At 39.0% G+C, this 16,131-nt stretch overlaps 2 protein-coding genes across 2 annotated transcripts; one reads left to right on the top strand and one right to left on the bottom strand.

The window, feature by feature from the left end:
- Window positions 1–232: 232 nt before the first annotated feature.
- On the top strand, window positions 233–7,383 carry LOC101301517. The gene is made up of 22 exons (XM_004305817.1): window positions 233–280; window positions 373–900; window positions 1,075–1,328; window positions 1,413–1,490; window positions 1,610–1,744; window positions 1,843–1,964; window positions 2,264–2,428; window positions 2,652–2,757; window positions 2,969–3,074; window positions 3,210–3,320; window positions 3,525–3,688; window positions 3,830–3,947; window positions 4,279–4,503; window positions 4,984–5,174; window positions 5,364–5,531; window positions 5,645–5,750; window positions 5,888–6,025; window positions 6,136–6,294; window positions 6,464–6,673; window positions 6,757–6,951; window positions 7,032–7,103; window positions 7,225–7,383. Exons 1-22 carry the CDS (start codon window positions 233–235, stop codon window positions 7,381–7,383), a joined length of 3,558 nt encoding a protein of 1,185 aa, XP_004305865.1.
- A 557-nt stretch (window positions 7,384–7,940) lies between these two features.
- LOC101296020 lies at window positions 7,941–16,096 on the bottom strand. Its single transcript, XM_004303863.1, has 4 exons — window positions 15,900–16,096; window positions 15,487–15,792; window positions 9,763–10,982; window positions 7,941–9,174 (listed from the first exon to the last, which is right to left on the bottom strand). Exons 1-4 carry the CDS (start codon window positions 15,900–15,902, stop codon window positions 7,962–7,964), a joined length of 2,742 nt encoding a protein of 913 aa, XP_004303911.1. The 5' UTR covers window positions 15,903–16,096; the 3' UTR covers window positions 7,941–7,961.
- Window positions 16,097–16,131: the final 35 nt, after the last annotated feature.

Here is a 16,131-nt window from a genome sequence, read left to right as displayed (position 1 = left end):
TATAAAAAAGGTCAAACTAGCCGTTGCAGAAATCCATCACCTCCACCACTCTACAGCTACACACCACCGACCTACGCTCCTTCTTTCTTCTTCTTCTCCTCCACTAATCCCCATCACTTTTTCTCTCTTCACCCTTCAAATCTTTCACAACCCATTAACCAAAAACCCCCCAAAAGCTTCAATCTTGAACCCCCAATTCTTCCAAAACCCCAAAAACCCTAGATTCTTGAAAATGTTCACAGAAGGGCTCGACGAAAACGCAATCAAGTGGATCAAACAGGTACACCCAATTCAATTCAACCCTCTCTCTTTCCAAATCCCACTTCAATTTTCCATCTTTATCCCCAATTTCCATTCTTGATTTTCTTGCAGGGATCTGACCTCGACTTACCGGAGCAACCGCCGCCGCCGCCGGAGATTCGCTCCCCCCTCGCCGAGAGGCTCTCCTCCGACCACTTCCCCAAGTCCCCATTACTCTTCACCTCCAATATCTCCTCCAACCATGCTCTTCCTCCTCTCAAGTTCCACTCCGGTCTTCTCGCGCCTCACATGGCGGCGGCGGCTCCGTCGTGCCTGAGCAGCGACATGGACGTCGACGAAGACGATGACGAGAGCTTTGATTCGGTCTCCGGTGCTAATTTCTCCGATGAGGAATCGAAAGCGCCGACGGAGTGGTGTGAAGAAGAGGAGGAGATGATTGGGTGTAGCGATAAGGGGAGTAGGTGTGGATTGAATAGAGGGTTTTTGAAGGAGGATTTAAGGGTTGAGGTTCCTGGGAATAATAATTTCAGAAGGTTTACTGAGAGTGAGGTTGGGTTTAAGCAGAGATGTCCACCCAAGACTTATACACCCTCAACTGCCAATCAGCTGCTCAAAAGGGTTCATCTTCGAAATGCCATTGTGAGAATTGATGCTTTCGTTTCATTGTGTTGTGTTTCAGAATTGGTTTCATAGATTGCGAATGTGATTTTGAGTCTGATGCTTTTCTTTCATTACATTGTGTTTATTTTCTTTCAGTACATGCTTTTCTTCAAACTAGGTTTTGAAGTTTGTGTTGGTGGGATTGTTGTGTAGGGGACTACCCCAAGTGGTGAGGAATGGGGGATGAGGAGAGAATCTTCGGACTTGGGAACTCCAAGTGCGCCTCCCATTTTCAAGATTGCAAGTGATGAGAAGGGCTTTGAGGTTGAGAGTGAGTCAAGGGAATGCAATGGAAGTGGAAATTGGACTTGCCCACCAAGGGAGGAAGTGGGTTATGGTGAGAGTGTAGAACATTTAGCGGATGTTGGTACTACTAGTTCTTTGAAAGCTTCTGAACTTGATGACAGGTATGGAAAGCATTGAGTTGTCTTCTTTGTTGGGCTTTTGATAGTTACAGGCTTATAGATTTGTCTGACTTTTATGTTCTGCAGGCTCGACGAAAGCATAGCTGGAGAAACAAAAACTGTGCAAGCCAGCCTATTGGACCACTCATGTTATTATAGTACCAGGTATAATGTTTAATTTAATACCCTATGAAGACAGATTAGATTAAGATAGGTGATATTAGTTTTTTTTATCATTGAATTTGGTAAATATTCATTTTCATTTCTTTATATGGCATTTGCAGTGGTCAATATGCCTGGCAAACTTTGGTTGCACATGAGGCATGTATACGCTTATGCCTACAAGCATGGGCAAGAGGCTGCACTGAGGCACCTGACTTTCTCCGTGATGAGTGCCTAGTTCTTCGAAATGCCTTTGGGTTGGCCATCTCCTCTTGATGATAGATGTCTTTTCAGTTTCAAGTCTGGGGTTCTCCTCTTTGAATTGACATTTTGGCTTTCACTCTTGTTTTTACAGGCTAAACACCTTTTTGCTGCAACCCCGAGGTTTGCAACCACTAGAGGCAAAGACTAGTGGGAATGCAGAACAAATTTCCCATCTGAGGGCAAAGAAGGTGGTTGGAAAGATAAGAGTAGAAGGTATGATCTAACTAACTCAATCTAGAAGTTAGTTTTTAAGTATGGACTAATATTTACTTATCATATCAAGAGATTTATTGCCACTGCAATCTGACCTTCAACATGCTTTTTCTAATACTGATTTAATTACAACTGTTTTGGAAGGCAAAAAGTACGACAGATATTCTCAACTATCTCTTCAAACTAATAGCAGGCTTATTGTAGCACGTTTTGATCTAAACATTCATATGTACTGCATTGTAAATGTTATAAACCATACATCATGCATCTGTAATTTAATAGTCGTGGAATGATGGCAGTCAAGAAGCTTCGAGTAATACCAAGAAGGAAACTGAAGAGCACATTTTCACAGCGAGGTTCAATGTACATACAAGCAGGGGCTGAATATGTCCGACATGTTTCATCACTAGTCAAAACAAGCATAAGTTCCTTAAAGTCTTCCTCATTAGCAGTTACAACTGAAGGTGTGTGCTGTCACCAAAACTCTCATGCTCTACTTAGGGCTTAATCTTAAACTACCATCTACTTAATGCAGTTTTATTTATTATCGATTAAGATAAATACAAGCATATCTTTGTGTTGAATTTTTTCATTCCTTGGCGTGTGCATTTCATTCTGAGATAAATGAAAATATGATACGCCTTTCCATGTATCAATGGAGTAATAATTACTGAATTGGGCTTGCAGAGTCACTTTCATGCATATTCCAACTCAATAGCACCACCGAGGATTCTGTGGTAGAGCCAAGTGCGGCAATCTGCTTGGGCCCCGGAAGCGGTGATTACCATGTCTTGTAAGTTTCTTGTATACTTGATTCTCTTCATTTATAAAGAATTTGAAATAGAATGATTGCAAGCATCTCTTTGAGGATCAGAAGTTATGTTGCCTAGTTAAGTATACTACCCCAAATTGTAGGTCAGCCCTGCAGAGTTTACATATTTACAGGCTGACATATCATATTATGCTAAATGTGGATTATGTCTTACACATTCATGTACTTTCAGCTTCCCAGAGAGTCAAATGGACTCTCTTCTGGTGGAAGTTCAAGACACGAAAAAGTCGGTCCAAGGTCGAACCAGAATTCCTATTTCCTCCTTGATAGATAATACTGTACGCATTCTTCTTCTATCATCCAACGTTGAATTTTTTTCTTTGTTTTTTGTTTTGTTTTGTTTTGTTTTGTCAAGGAAACAATATCCTTCTACCGTCCATATGTTATTTGATATGATTTTCTTGAATTTGCAGAGTGATAAAGTTCGGTGGTGGCCTTTACACCATGATGATCAACAATGTATTGGGAAGATTCAGCTTTGCGTTGGTAGTACAATAACAAATGATGAAGCTAATCATATTAAGGTATCATTTCTTCCAACTCAGCCCCATCTAAGCAACCTTTGGTCGGACATATCATTTCTTACCGTTTCAGTCCAAGAATATGAATATTGATCGTTATTTTAATTTGATCATTAGTGGAAGCATGAAAAGATGTAGGTATCACCATAGCAATACTTTTGTCTAAGCTATCTAGGTTCTCATATGTACTATTTTGACATATTACAGAGCGGGCCAGTTGCAGAGACTCTAGCCTATGATCTGTTGTTGGAGGCTGCTATGCGAGCACAAAACTTTCATTCCCGAACCTTGAGGTTGCATGGACCATGGAAGTGGTTGTTGGAGGAATTTGCAGACTATTACGAAGTTTCCAAGTCGTACACAAAGCTGAGGTACCTTTTGTCAAACTTTAGAAAACCGCACTACTGATGTAGCAATATTATGGTCATTCTGACCAGAAACAAAGAAATAGCTATATTATGCTCCTCTTTGTGTTGGCATAACATATTCACTGCCCTCTGTTTTCTTTGTAGATATCTTTCGCACGTCATGGATGTGGCAACTCCAACAAAAGATTGCTTAGAGCTTGTGAATGAATTGCTTGTCCCTATAATTAAGGCCAGGAGTGAAAAATGCTTGACAAGGCAGGAGGTATGGCTCTACCACTAACTAGAAACATTTCCATTATTCCTATTTACACCTAGTTTACATGGTACATTCTAGATCATACCGAGGGGACTTCCATTCATATTGGGGTACTGGGATATGCATTTCTTTGTATCTGGCATGTTGTTATATTGGTGTATGAATGGATTTCCATTCATAAGCCAATAGTATTGTTACTTGAAACCGAGACATCTACTTGTTTTTAGTTGCGCTAATTTGTCAACTGTATGCTATAATCATCATTCGTTTTCATCCATTTATGTGAAAATCGATCTTAATTTGTTCTTTGTTGGGCTTTGATATTGGTTTCTTGCAGAAAAGTATAATGTTAGATTGTGAAACCCAAATTGAAAGTCTTTTGGCTAGTGTTTTTGAAAACTACAAGTCATTAGATGAAAGCTCTCCTTCTGGGTTAGCAGACTTATTTGGTCTGACTCCAGAGTCTGCAGCACCGGCTCTAGCTCCTGCAGTACAAGTCTACACTCTACTTCGTGATATCCTTACTGTGGATGCCCAGACTATGCTGCGAAACTATTTGCAGGTACATTAAAAATCTATATGATTTGATCTCCTTATGTTTCTGTAAGTGAACTTGTAAATGTATGTCTTAGTTTCCTATCTGCAATATTTATAACCTAACTGGAGAATAATTAGAATTTGCATCAACCACATGAAGATTTCAAAGTAGTTCATCATGCCTTCAATATTTGGTTCAAGAAAATGCTACTCTATCTCATCTTATTTTTGGTGAAATTTGAAATAGAGAAGAGAAACAAGATTCTATTTTGCCACACACAATGTACTAGTTATTACTGAAATCTGTGCATGCTTAAAATATTGGAAGCAAACAGTTCAAAGCAGGCTTTAGCTTTTTGCTTTTTTTCTTCTAGAGTCTAGAATGTTGATGTGACTTTCTGCCAAAACTCCTCAATATGGAAGCAGGCTTCTTGGGTTACTTTGCACTGCATTTTGATTGCCTACTCTGGTCAAATTGAAGTCTAACAAATGTATTTTTTAACAGACGGCAGCTAAAAAAAGATACCGGAAACACATGCTTGAGACTGACGAGTTTGTGTCAAATAACTCTGAAGGTTTCCTTATGGATTCCATATCAATCTCAACTGCATATTTGAAAATGAAGAATTTGTGTACAAATATACAGAAGGAAATTCAGGCAGACATCAAGATCCACAACGAGAATGTACTCCCCAGGTGCTGACCTTTCTTTTTGCATCTAATGCTCACTCACACTCATTCTCAACATTATGGTTGAATTGATACATAATTTTCTTCCCATCAGCATTCCACTATAATCACTTCATGTTCTGACAAAGTTTACCCTTTTCCAGTTCTGACAAAGTTTACCCTTTTCCAGTTCTGACAAAGTTTACCCTTTTCCAGTTCAATTGATCTCTCGAATATCACTGCTGCTATTTACAGCACAGAGCTGTGCAACAGGCTTCGAGCATTCCTTGCTGCCTGGCCCCCATCCGGTCCACAGCCACATGTAAATGAACTTTTAGTTGCAATTGCTGATTTTGAAAGGAACCTTGAATCTTGGAATATCAGGTTTGTGAATGAAACTTCAGTTAGCATACAGTTGAATACAGATTGCAGCCAGAAAATTACGTTCTTTCCTAGAATATGTTAATTGCTTTCTGATACTAGTCTGTTTACTTCAGTCCAGTGCAGGGTGGTGTAGACTCAAAGAATCTGTTTGACAATTATATAATGCTCTGGGTGGAGGATATGCAAATTAACCTGCTTGACCTTTGCAAGGCAGAAAAGGTACTGTTTGATTGACATGCGTATGATATTATAGATATCTAGTTATCTACTTTCTCCACTCATCAATGTTATGGGGCGGTAAATTATCTATTCTGGAACTGTGTCAGCGTTAACCATCTGTCTGGATAATGTTGCAGGTGCCATGGTCTGGAGTTTCAACAAATCATTCCACCTCGCCATTTGCGGAGGAAATGTATGAAAAAATCAGAGAGAATCTCATTCAATATGAAGTGGTAATCAATCGATGGCCTCAATACTCCTTGATTTTGGAATATGTGAGTTCTCATCTCAACCCTAAAGAGTTAAACTCCTTGAGTTTGGAACACAATCATTTATGGTAGTTTAATCCTCAATCCTCATATCTACTATTGTTGGATTGTTTAAGGCCGTTGCAAATGTGGAAAGGGCAATCATAAAAGCACTGGAGAAGCAATACAATGATATCTTGACTCCCCTAAAAGATACCATCCAAAAGAGGCTTAATATACAGGTCCAGAAGCTGACAAGAAGACAATCAGTTACAATCTATTCTGTCCCTAATCAGGTGAGTGCCTTTTTTTTTTCAGAAGAGCTAAACACGGTTTCAGAATGCACTGGGCATCAGATGCTAGAGAATCTACATCTACTCCATCCAGTTACACACAAATACTGAAATACATGTGTGACAAATGCATATTAGTAATATCTTAACAACATATCTATCTATTCATCAGCTCGGGAAATTTTTAAACACCATGAAGAGAATTCTTGATGTCCTGCACTGTAAAGTAGAAGACATCTTAAAGTCTTGGGCCTCCTATCTGCCTGTCATGGGAGATAACAAGAAGGCACAGTTCGGTGAGCAGATGAATGGAATCACAGTTCTATTGAGGACAAAGTACAAAACCTACTTGCAGGCAACAGTTGGGAAGCTCATTAGCAATGTAAGTGCACAAAATAGTTTCCTTGTTCTTCTTTTGAAGTACTCAAAAGTAAACATTCTTGACACTCCACAACATCGTTTCAGCTGCAAGCTAACCGTAATACAAGGCTCCAAAGGATTCTAGAAGAAACAAAGGAAGAAGATGGAGAGGCTGAGGTCCGTGAAAGAATGCAAGCACTAAACTCCCAGCTCGTTGACTCCATTTCCAACTTGCATGAGGTCTTTACAAGTCAGATATTTATCGCAATCTGTCGTGGATTCTGGGATAGAATGGGACAGGTAAATAAGGACAAGTGAATTACACACGACACTCACTTTACTAAATCTCTTGATCTTGACGTAATTCAACTCCCTTTCAGATTGTTTTGAAATTCCTCGAAGGCAGGAAGGAAAACCGAGTGTGGTACAACGGATCATATTATGCTCTTGGGGTAAGCATCTTCAGATACAAGGATTCCTATTAGAGCTAAAACCAACCACTCAACCACTATGTTTTTGCTCTGCCAGAATGAATACTGCATTTTCTCAACTTCACTCTGTTTTTGTTTGCAGATATTGGATGATACCTTTGCTTCCCAAATGCAAAGATTGCAAGGAAATGCTCTGCAAGAAAAAGATATCGAGCCTCCTCGTTCAGTGATTGAAGCCCGATCAATTCTTTGTAGGGATACACCAAATGCTGCAGATGCATCGACCTACTTCTATGTTTAGCATATGGCATCTGACTTTTCATGCTGATCGTGAACTTAACCAGTACAGAATTTACATGACGATATGATAGTATACATGTATAGTGAGAGCACAATTGGTTATATTCATTCATTCATATTCATTGTGTAGTAAAGAAATAACCTTGTAATGATTTCTTCATATATATACAAAGCAATTACACTATATTACTTGCAGGGGAAGTATTGGTATATAATTTTAAACAAACTGTGAATGATGGGCTCAATGTGGCATGGTGCCCGCACCTGGAGGAAATTCCTCCAAAGTGTGTTGTAAATTTTCTTTCTGTGGCATACTTTTCCATCTTTCAGTGAAAGAAAAAAAAAATGCAAAAGGGACAGCAGAAACCAAGAAATATCTACTTGAACAATGAAAAAGTTGGTAATTTACATATCTAATCACAAAGTTTATCAGGGCAAAAGAGAATCTATGTGCAAAGAGTGCTCTGATGTTAAACCTGAAAATTCCATTGCATTAGCTCTACTATCGGACTGTCAAAATCTAATCGGTTGCAATCTCCCACAAATAGATGAGACCAACATACTAATATATAGCGCTTGTCAACTTCCTTTCCCTTGTTGGATCTGCTGAAGTAGAGCTGCTGCAAGCTGTAGCGTCGCTTGCATGCGATCTGTTTCTCCGCCTTCATTTGTATTAATATTATGCAGATGCTGATTTACCTGACCCCCTGCTTGAGGATCTCTTTGAACCATGTGAGGCACATATGATACCTGCTGTTGCGGCTGCTGCAACTCTTGAGCTTGACCAAACTGAGATGTCGAGGGCACAGAAGTCACCTGGTTATTCTGCTGCGTAAATTTCTGGCATGTCCTTGGCAGGTTCTCAGTTTCATGTACTGCATTTCTGTGCCTAAAATCTTCTCCCGTGGATGGATTTGGAATGCTCCCAGACTGCTTCTGCTGTTCGAGAAGAGACGCCAATCGGGCAAGTTGCTCCGGTTGCAGGGATACAAGAGGCATAGGCAAAGAAACTGAAGGCTGGGTGTCCTGGAAATTGCTGTTTTGAACACGAGGCATTCCACCAGTAGGGATTGCCTCTTGCAGGGGCCTTTGCATGACTGAGGGATGCTCCTGAAGAACTGAATCAACAGCATTATTGGACAACTGGTTGGGTCTGCTTCTAGTAACAGAAACTGAACTCTGTGGGTGTTGAGAAGACCAGTTTGGTCCCAACCTAGGGCTTTCCTTATAAGGTGGATATTCATGCATGTTCTCATTGTAAGATTCATATCCATTTCCAACACCATGAGCTGGCCCAGGAAACGAAGCTGGTGGAGTTGATGAAAAGTTCCCCAACGAAGATAGGTTACTAACTCCTGATTTACTTGAATCAGGATAAGATGTAAACGGAGGATGGGATACTGAAGGGGTTGGCAATTTTGAATATGGTGGGTCCCCAGAAAATGACAATAATCTAGTGTCATTTCGTTCATGTTGCTGGTGATAAGATCCAAAGTTGGAACTAGGCTGGTCTAACCTTAAAACAACACCAGAGATGCTTAATTTCCCAGGTACCTTCAGCACTTTCTCTGAGAACTCAGATGGGGGTACAAGAAACAAGGTGGTCCTGTCATCTAATTTGGCAACGGCTGCTCTCTGCTTCTCCCCAAGATATTGCATAAATTCATTGTAGTATCCAATATCAGCATCACTTCCAGGGGCAAAGAACACAACCCAAGCACTGGTTGCTTGATCGTAATGCTTAGAAAGCATATCTAGACCAGTCCTTGCAGTACAATCTAAAAACTCAGGCCTGCAGCAAGCACCAGTGATGACAATGATTTCAGACCCAACACTATTATGTTTTCAAAACATCTGGACAAATTTACTTTATTTAAAGGAATTTCAGATTGCAAAACCAAGTTCCCAAATCAGACAGACTCAAAAACATCAAGAAAACTTCAAACATGAAAACAAAACACAACTGATTCTAGACCAGCCTATCAGCCAAATGACGAAAAGCTTTCTAATTATACACCATACTATACAAATAGAAACTTCAAAATAATCAGTTTAGTTAAGACGTTATATGAATGAAATGTAAGAAATTTGGGGCACCTAATTAAGAATGAGCCCTCAGGGTAGAGCATCAGCAACCTACTAGAAAACCATTACATATTTAATGAGCACTTGGATGAATAGAAAACAGATTGGAATTATTCCATTTGTTGTACTCCTAAATGCACTGTGACTCGGAGGAACAAGCTAAACATAGAAATATAATGATATACATAGTGGCTAATGCACATCTACTAATGTAAAAGGAAAAAAAAAAGTGGCATATCACACACACACACACCAAAAAAAAAATTATTTGAGGATAAGAAGTTGTGCTACTTACAAGATAATGTCAAGGACCTTCCCCACAGGAAAGCAACGAGCACGACAGACAGGAGTTCCTCCCTTTGCTATAGTCCCTTCCCATTTCCATAGTTCCAAAGACTTCTTTGATTCAGGAGTAAATCTTTTCCTATCGACAGAATTTAGTAGCTGAGAACCCGGCTGTATATAAGATTCTTTCCAAGGCTCACCCCTTTCAACTGGAGGTCGAGATAGATTGATTGGTCGTTCAGGGATTTGTTTGTAACCAAATGGATCAGCCTCAAAGTTTCTATTGGAATTGTCAGCTTGGTGAAAATCAGTGAATCTGGGGAAACCAAGTTTTTCTTGTTCATAGACAGACATTGGATACTCTGGAAGCTCTTTCTCAGGAATGTAAGACTCTGTCTTCAACTTCTTGGCTCCATGAAAGTAATGAACGTCATCTGGTAAGTCCCATGGTTCTTCATACGGTGGATTTGTTTGAGGAAATCTCTGAGAATAATCACGTAAATGAGCATATTTCTCACTCGTAGGACTACCCCGATAACCATACATTTCTTGTGTGTGTCCTAGGTCAGATATTTCACCAGGCCTCCTCTGTTCAAATGTACTGTCCTCATCTGTCCATAAATTTCCTTTCCTCTTTAAACTATAGGGCTCATAACCACCAGAATCCAAAGTTGGGAAATACTGAGGAGATCTGATGCTAAAATCCTCTGTTAAGCTCCCAAAGTTTCTATCTTGTCGAAAGTTCTCAGATGATCCAGAGCGACCAGTGAATTTCCCATGTGGGGGTGGAGGGTCATCGCTTGAATTCCTTCCACTGTTTGATGAGCTGTTGTCGTTCCTTGCAAAACAAATATGTACACGAGGGTTTCCAAATAATTTCCCTTGAAGAGCTGCTTTCGCTCTGCTAGCTGACATTACACTCCTAAAACGAACGAACGCATAGCTACGACCAGGAAAGGCAGTTATCTTCTCAATTTCACCAAATGGTGCAAAAGACTTCCTTAATATGAATTCATCCACCTTTAATAAAGCTGGAAAACCTATCCATAGTACTTCACTAGGCTCTGTGTTTTTATCACCCATACTGGATTTTTCTTGATAAAGTTTCTCAGGAGTATCTTGGCGTGCTCTAAACTCCCTTTGCAACAAAGGAGATCCTCTTACTGCTGAATGTTGTTCATCTCGCCGTTGGGAGTAATCTTCTTCACGTGATGGCACTGATGATTTATCCTGTGATTCAAGATCTCATCAACTTTCTTTTTTTTGGGTATAAAGATATCAACTTAAGCATATAACAAAATACGTATATCTTAGGGACATTTAAAATGATATATATATATATATAGAGAGAGAAAGAGAGAGAGAGAGAGAGAGAGAGCTTAAACTTATGTACATCTCATCATCCCATGATTCCCATCCTGTTTGTCAAAAGTTTGCATAACTTCATACTAAAAGACAAATTCAAGTTCAATACAGCGTTGCAAACTGTGACTGGAACATTCAGGATTCTGAAGTTTTCCCCTACCACTTATTTCAACCCTCAAATCATTAAATCCAAAAGCACAAACGATCACCGCAGATGAAATCTCAAACATCCCAAAATATTACTGAAATTTTAGAATATTCATGAATAATCAGAAGTGAAAGATGACCTAAAAATTCTCATACACTACCACTGATCCCTTGAGAGGAAACAAGCCCAACAAGAGTCACAAACCAAGGAAAAGACTAGATAGATAATCTAAGCCACTGAATAAAAGTGAAAATAGGAATCAAACACACTTCAGATAGTGAAAATATCCAGGAATTTGTATGGCTCTGCATTGAAATCACATCTCATGAATCTATTTCATAGGAAAGGAAAGATCAAGTGTAATCAATCCAAACACAATATTGAACCATGCCAGCCAGATTACGCATATACTTGGTCAATAATTAGCCTCAAGTTAACAATACAGCTAATTCGTTGAAATGATACAAGACACCATGCGGCAATCATGTCAAATTCACAAACTGGAAAACTAACAAACCCTTTATATCAAAGTGAGCTAGTGTTGTATGTTGATGTCAAATCATCCAGATATTCCACAAAATGGAAGCTTGCCTACTATGGCCACATATTTGGTCTACGATTTAATATGGACAATAATAGACAATCACATTTACAGTACAAACAACAAAGCACTAATCTGCCTTCTGTTCAAATTTTTGAAACAATTGTCTTCCCTCCACCATGTGAAATTATCTAGATGACTCATTATATGGACAATAATAGACAATCACATTTACAGTACAAACAATAAAGCACTAATCTGCCTTCTGTTCAAATTTTTGAAACAATTGTCTTCCCTCCACCATGTGAAATTATCTAGATGACTCATTACTCGAAAGGTAACCCTGAAGCTAAGACAAAACCAGTACACATGATACATATGTATGTAGTACCCGTTAAAGTGAAAGCCGGCAGATACAATTAGCAGACTGAAAACTAGAGGGAAACTGGGAAAGTAAACAGGCCATGTAATGTAATTAAGAGTGCTTTCTCCAAGTACATAAAGTTTGGTATTTGTGGCAAGAAATCACTTGCATGCCATGGGAGTCACTATGCACCAGAAAGCATGAAGGAACAAAGGTGCCTAAAGGACTAGCCAGACAGCAGCAAAGCGACGACCCATGAGCAGATTCCCCACAAGAAAAGCACAACTTATGTATAAACTTCTGATTAACCATTAGGATACAGATCTGCATTATTTTAGCTAGTGTTGAATTGGTGAAAACCTAGAGTCGCTAACTGAGGATACCAATAAAAAGTGTCTCCAAGCAGAAATATAGCCTGGGAATACATAACGGAACAAGATTTTAACTGGAGGAGTGTTCAAATTTGATGTAAATTTCAAAATACTCTAGCTGTACTGCTGAGCTGTTTAAGCATCATATTACAACTCATATTAATCCCTCTTAACTAAACCCTTATTAGATCAAACTACCTTCTATAAGGCTACATTGAGAATTGCATGACATTCATCATCTGACTTGATGAATTATGCAGCAAGACATCTAAAGAATTACGCATATAGTAGATGAATTATTATAGGGCAATGACTTTCTCAGAATCTCTTTCTGGTTATGTTTGAAAGGAAAAGGATAATGAAGATTTTGTCTATGCTTTTGGTTCTGGAGTCTGAGGTGAACAATGTTGTCACAGATTGATTGCTCGATTATATCAATACAGGATCTTTTTCTTTCCCTCATAGGAATAAAGATTAGATAAACAATGACGCAATATGCATAAGATTTGACAATTGATACAATTTTGATTCATAAAAGGATGTTCGAAGTGTGAGACTCAGTCAGATTTCTGGTCATTCATATGAAGATCAATCTGCAGCCATTGGTGGTGCTGCATTTTAATCCAACATAAAGAACATAGTTCAAGACCAATTAATCATAATGTGCAGCTTTCATCTCATGGTTTTATAGCACAATATTATGCATATGTTATTAATTCCAAACTTTAGTGGTCAGTTGAAGATAGTAAATATGAATAACCAACACCAACAAGGCACTGTGATCTCAGCGGTATTCCAGAAATAACTAGAACTTAGAGATGCACTGGACCTTGCCTAGACCTTTCATGAACCTTATAAAAATATCTCGAAACACGAATCCTCTTCCAGGTCTCTCATGAAATAAACCCATCCATGTCAAGCTGCAGGCAATCTAAAATTGGCCATGCTTGGAGAGATTGCATATGTAAACATTGTTTTCATCCGATTGCATACAAAGGTGACTAGCTTTATTGAGTTGCTTGCAGTTCAAGGGCTTTCAATGTTTGCCAGTTATGGTCATTTTCATGTGATAAACAATATCTAAGATTGGATATGTGATATTCATATTAATGATATTATCAGTCATGGTGTTAATTGGTCTCCTTTTTTGAAAAGAGATGAACAAAGAAATTGGCCTTAGTAATAATATGTTATTTATCATTATCCATGTCTAGTTTATTCCTTGGGAAAAATACTGGATGTACTGAATCGTGGTTTTAATGAACATCTGGCCATACACATTCCCCTGTCCTGCATGCTTAATGTCATTTTATTTTAGGGAAACATATTTATCCTGTTTTTTTAGCAAGGGAAAATGATATGGGGGCATATTCAATATTTATTTTCAATTGTTCAGCTATCTGTATCAATTTATGGACAGATTCTTTTAAGAATTCTATAAGATCTTGTTAAGTTGCATATTAAGACGTAAGTACTTTAGACAAATGAGAAGGAATAAGGGACAATATAAGTGACAAATCGGAATTTAAACGTGCATATATTGAATGTTAGCCATAAACATACTGGCCCCATCCAAACGAGTTGTCAACCAAGAGATGATACATCCAGAGAAATTTTTAAGTACACATATCTCCATATTCAAATAACAATGGGCATGTCTTTCTTAGTGGAAAATAGTTTGACATGAATGTCCAACAAATTCCAGTAATATAAAGCAATTTCAGGCTTACATAATCAGAGTTTAAACTCTGGAAAATATAACTTCTTGTCTCTCTAAAACTTCATAAAGCTAGAAATGCCCTTCGCTAAAGGTTCAAACATACAAGCAGTAAAGCAGATCAACTCTTATAATTTTTCCCTAGATGAGACCTTGGTACTACCAACTACATAAGATATAGAAGGATAACAGAATTCTTTCTATAACAGAACCTGGTACTGCCTTCTCTTTTCTATGTTAAGTTTGCAAAATGAAAGACTACACTCACGAATTCATCTGTACAATCAATATCCTGGTATTATGTATAAAAATAAATGATATCCAATCATTTCGTTCACATGAAGCAGTGTCTTCACAATCACACTTACTTGAACTTAAGAAGTCCCAGCCTAAACCTGGTCTAATTCTGATTTTTAGTAACAACCCTATCAAATCAACCTCCACAACTAGACATCTGATTATTAAGCCCAGCAAAGTTGACATAGAGTAGAGATAACTCCAATTAGACAAGATCGATAGAGGTGAAAAAGGATGTGGTTCACGCCCCTTTTCTGAATTAATTGAAGGATGGCAGTGGATATGGATATGGATATGGATGCTACTATTCTAGGCATGATATGTACCATCCCTGCCTTTATTTGGTCCTGCAGTTTAACTTCAATTTGTTCAACTTGTAAATGTTCCCTACAATTCTCACGTATATTCATAGAAAGTGTTAATCCTGTTATTCACTCTACTTCTTTGATAGACAAGTAACGAATAACACTCTTGCTCACTGCTCAAGTTAAGTCAGAATGTGATTACAGAGTTTTTATTCCAAAGAGATTGGCTTACATTCTATTGCATGAATTCACTTTCAAATCATTAATCTTGAATGCTATAAACTGTACCACTGAAAACTGTGGGAATGAGATTATGAGAGAAAAGCATCCGCTAAGAAGGGAGCTTAAGTTTAGTTATGTAAGCCTTGTTATTATGCTGGTTTGCAGTATCTGATCGTTTTACTGGAATACGGAGTGTTATGAATAGTAGTGACTCTGTTATGGATTATGGAATTAGATCATTTTTTCTGCTGCAGTAACAACATCCTCAAGCTCAGAGATAATGAAACTAGGCTGCTATGGTTGCCTTCAATTTCGACAAACAAAGTCATATACACAAAAACACGCATACACAGTGCAAATTTACAACGCAGAAAGTAAAAAGCATCCAGTAAAAAGTAACTAACCGCCTTGGTAAACTCGACCCTCAGCGGGTTGCCGGCAACCGGAAAGCCGTTAAGAGCCTCCATGGCGGCCCTAGCGTCCTCCTCCATCTTGAAATTGATGAAAGCATAGCTCCGGCCGGGCTGGAACGCCACGCTCTCCAAGTCTCCGAAGTTCAGAAAGTGACGTGTCAGTTCGTCCTCGGTGATACCGTGAGAGAGGTTCCCGATCCACAAGTGTCTCGACGGCGGCGCCTTGCTGCCTCTTCCGCCGTCGAACCGCCGCGGTCCGCCGCCGCTCTGCCTGTCCCTTCCTCCGCCGCGACCCGCCTGGATATCACACAAAACCGAATCCGAATCAAAATCAACTTCCGAAGCTCCGGAATCGAAAGCAAGGAGACTTCGGTTAGGGTTCTGAGATTGATAGAGAAACTTACCATAGTGTTTTGAGTAAATATGCAGAGTGATTTCGGAGGAAGATGTGGATGGCTCTTCTCTCTGTGACGGTAAAGATTGGAGTCGGCGACGTAGAACAAAGCCTGTAGAGTGAGTGTGAGAGTGTCAGTGTGATCCTAGCCTTTACGGTTTAGGGTTTGGGAATTGAAGATAGAGAGCAACGCAGAGTGCTTTGTATACTGGAATTAGGGGATACTGCTTTATATATGTTTC

Source organism: Fragaria vesca, linkage group LG6 (assembly GCF_000184155.1).
Source record: "Fragaria vesca subsp. vesca linkage group LG6, FraVesHawaii_1.0, whole genome shotgun sequence".
NCBI lineage: Eukaryota > Viridiplantae > Streptophyta > Magnoliopsida > Rosales > Rosaceae > Fragaria > Fragaria vesca.
This window is presented reverse-complemented; position numbering and strand designations above follow the sequence as displayed.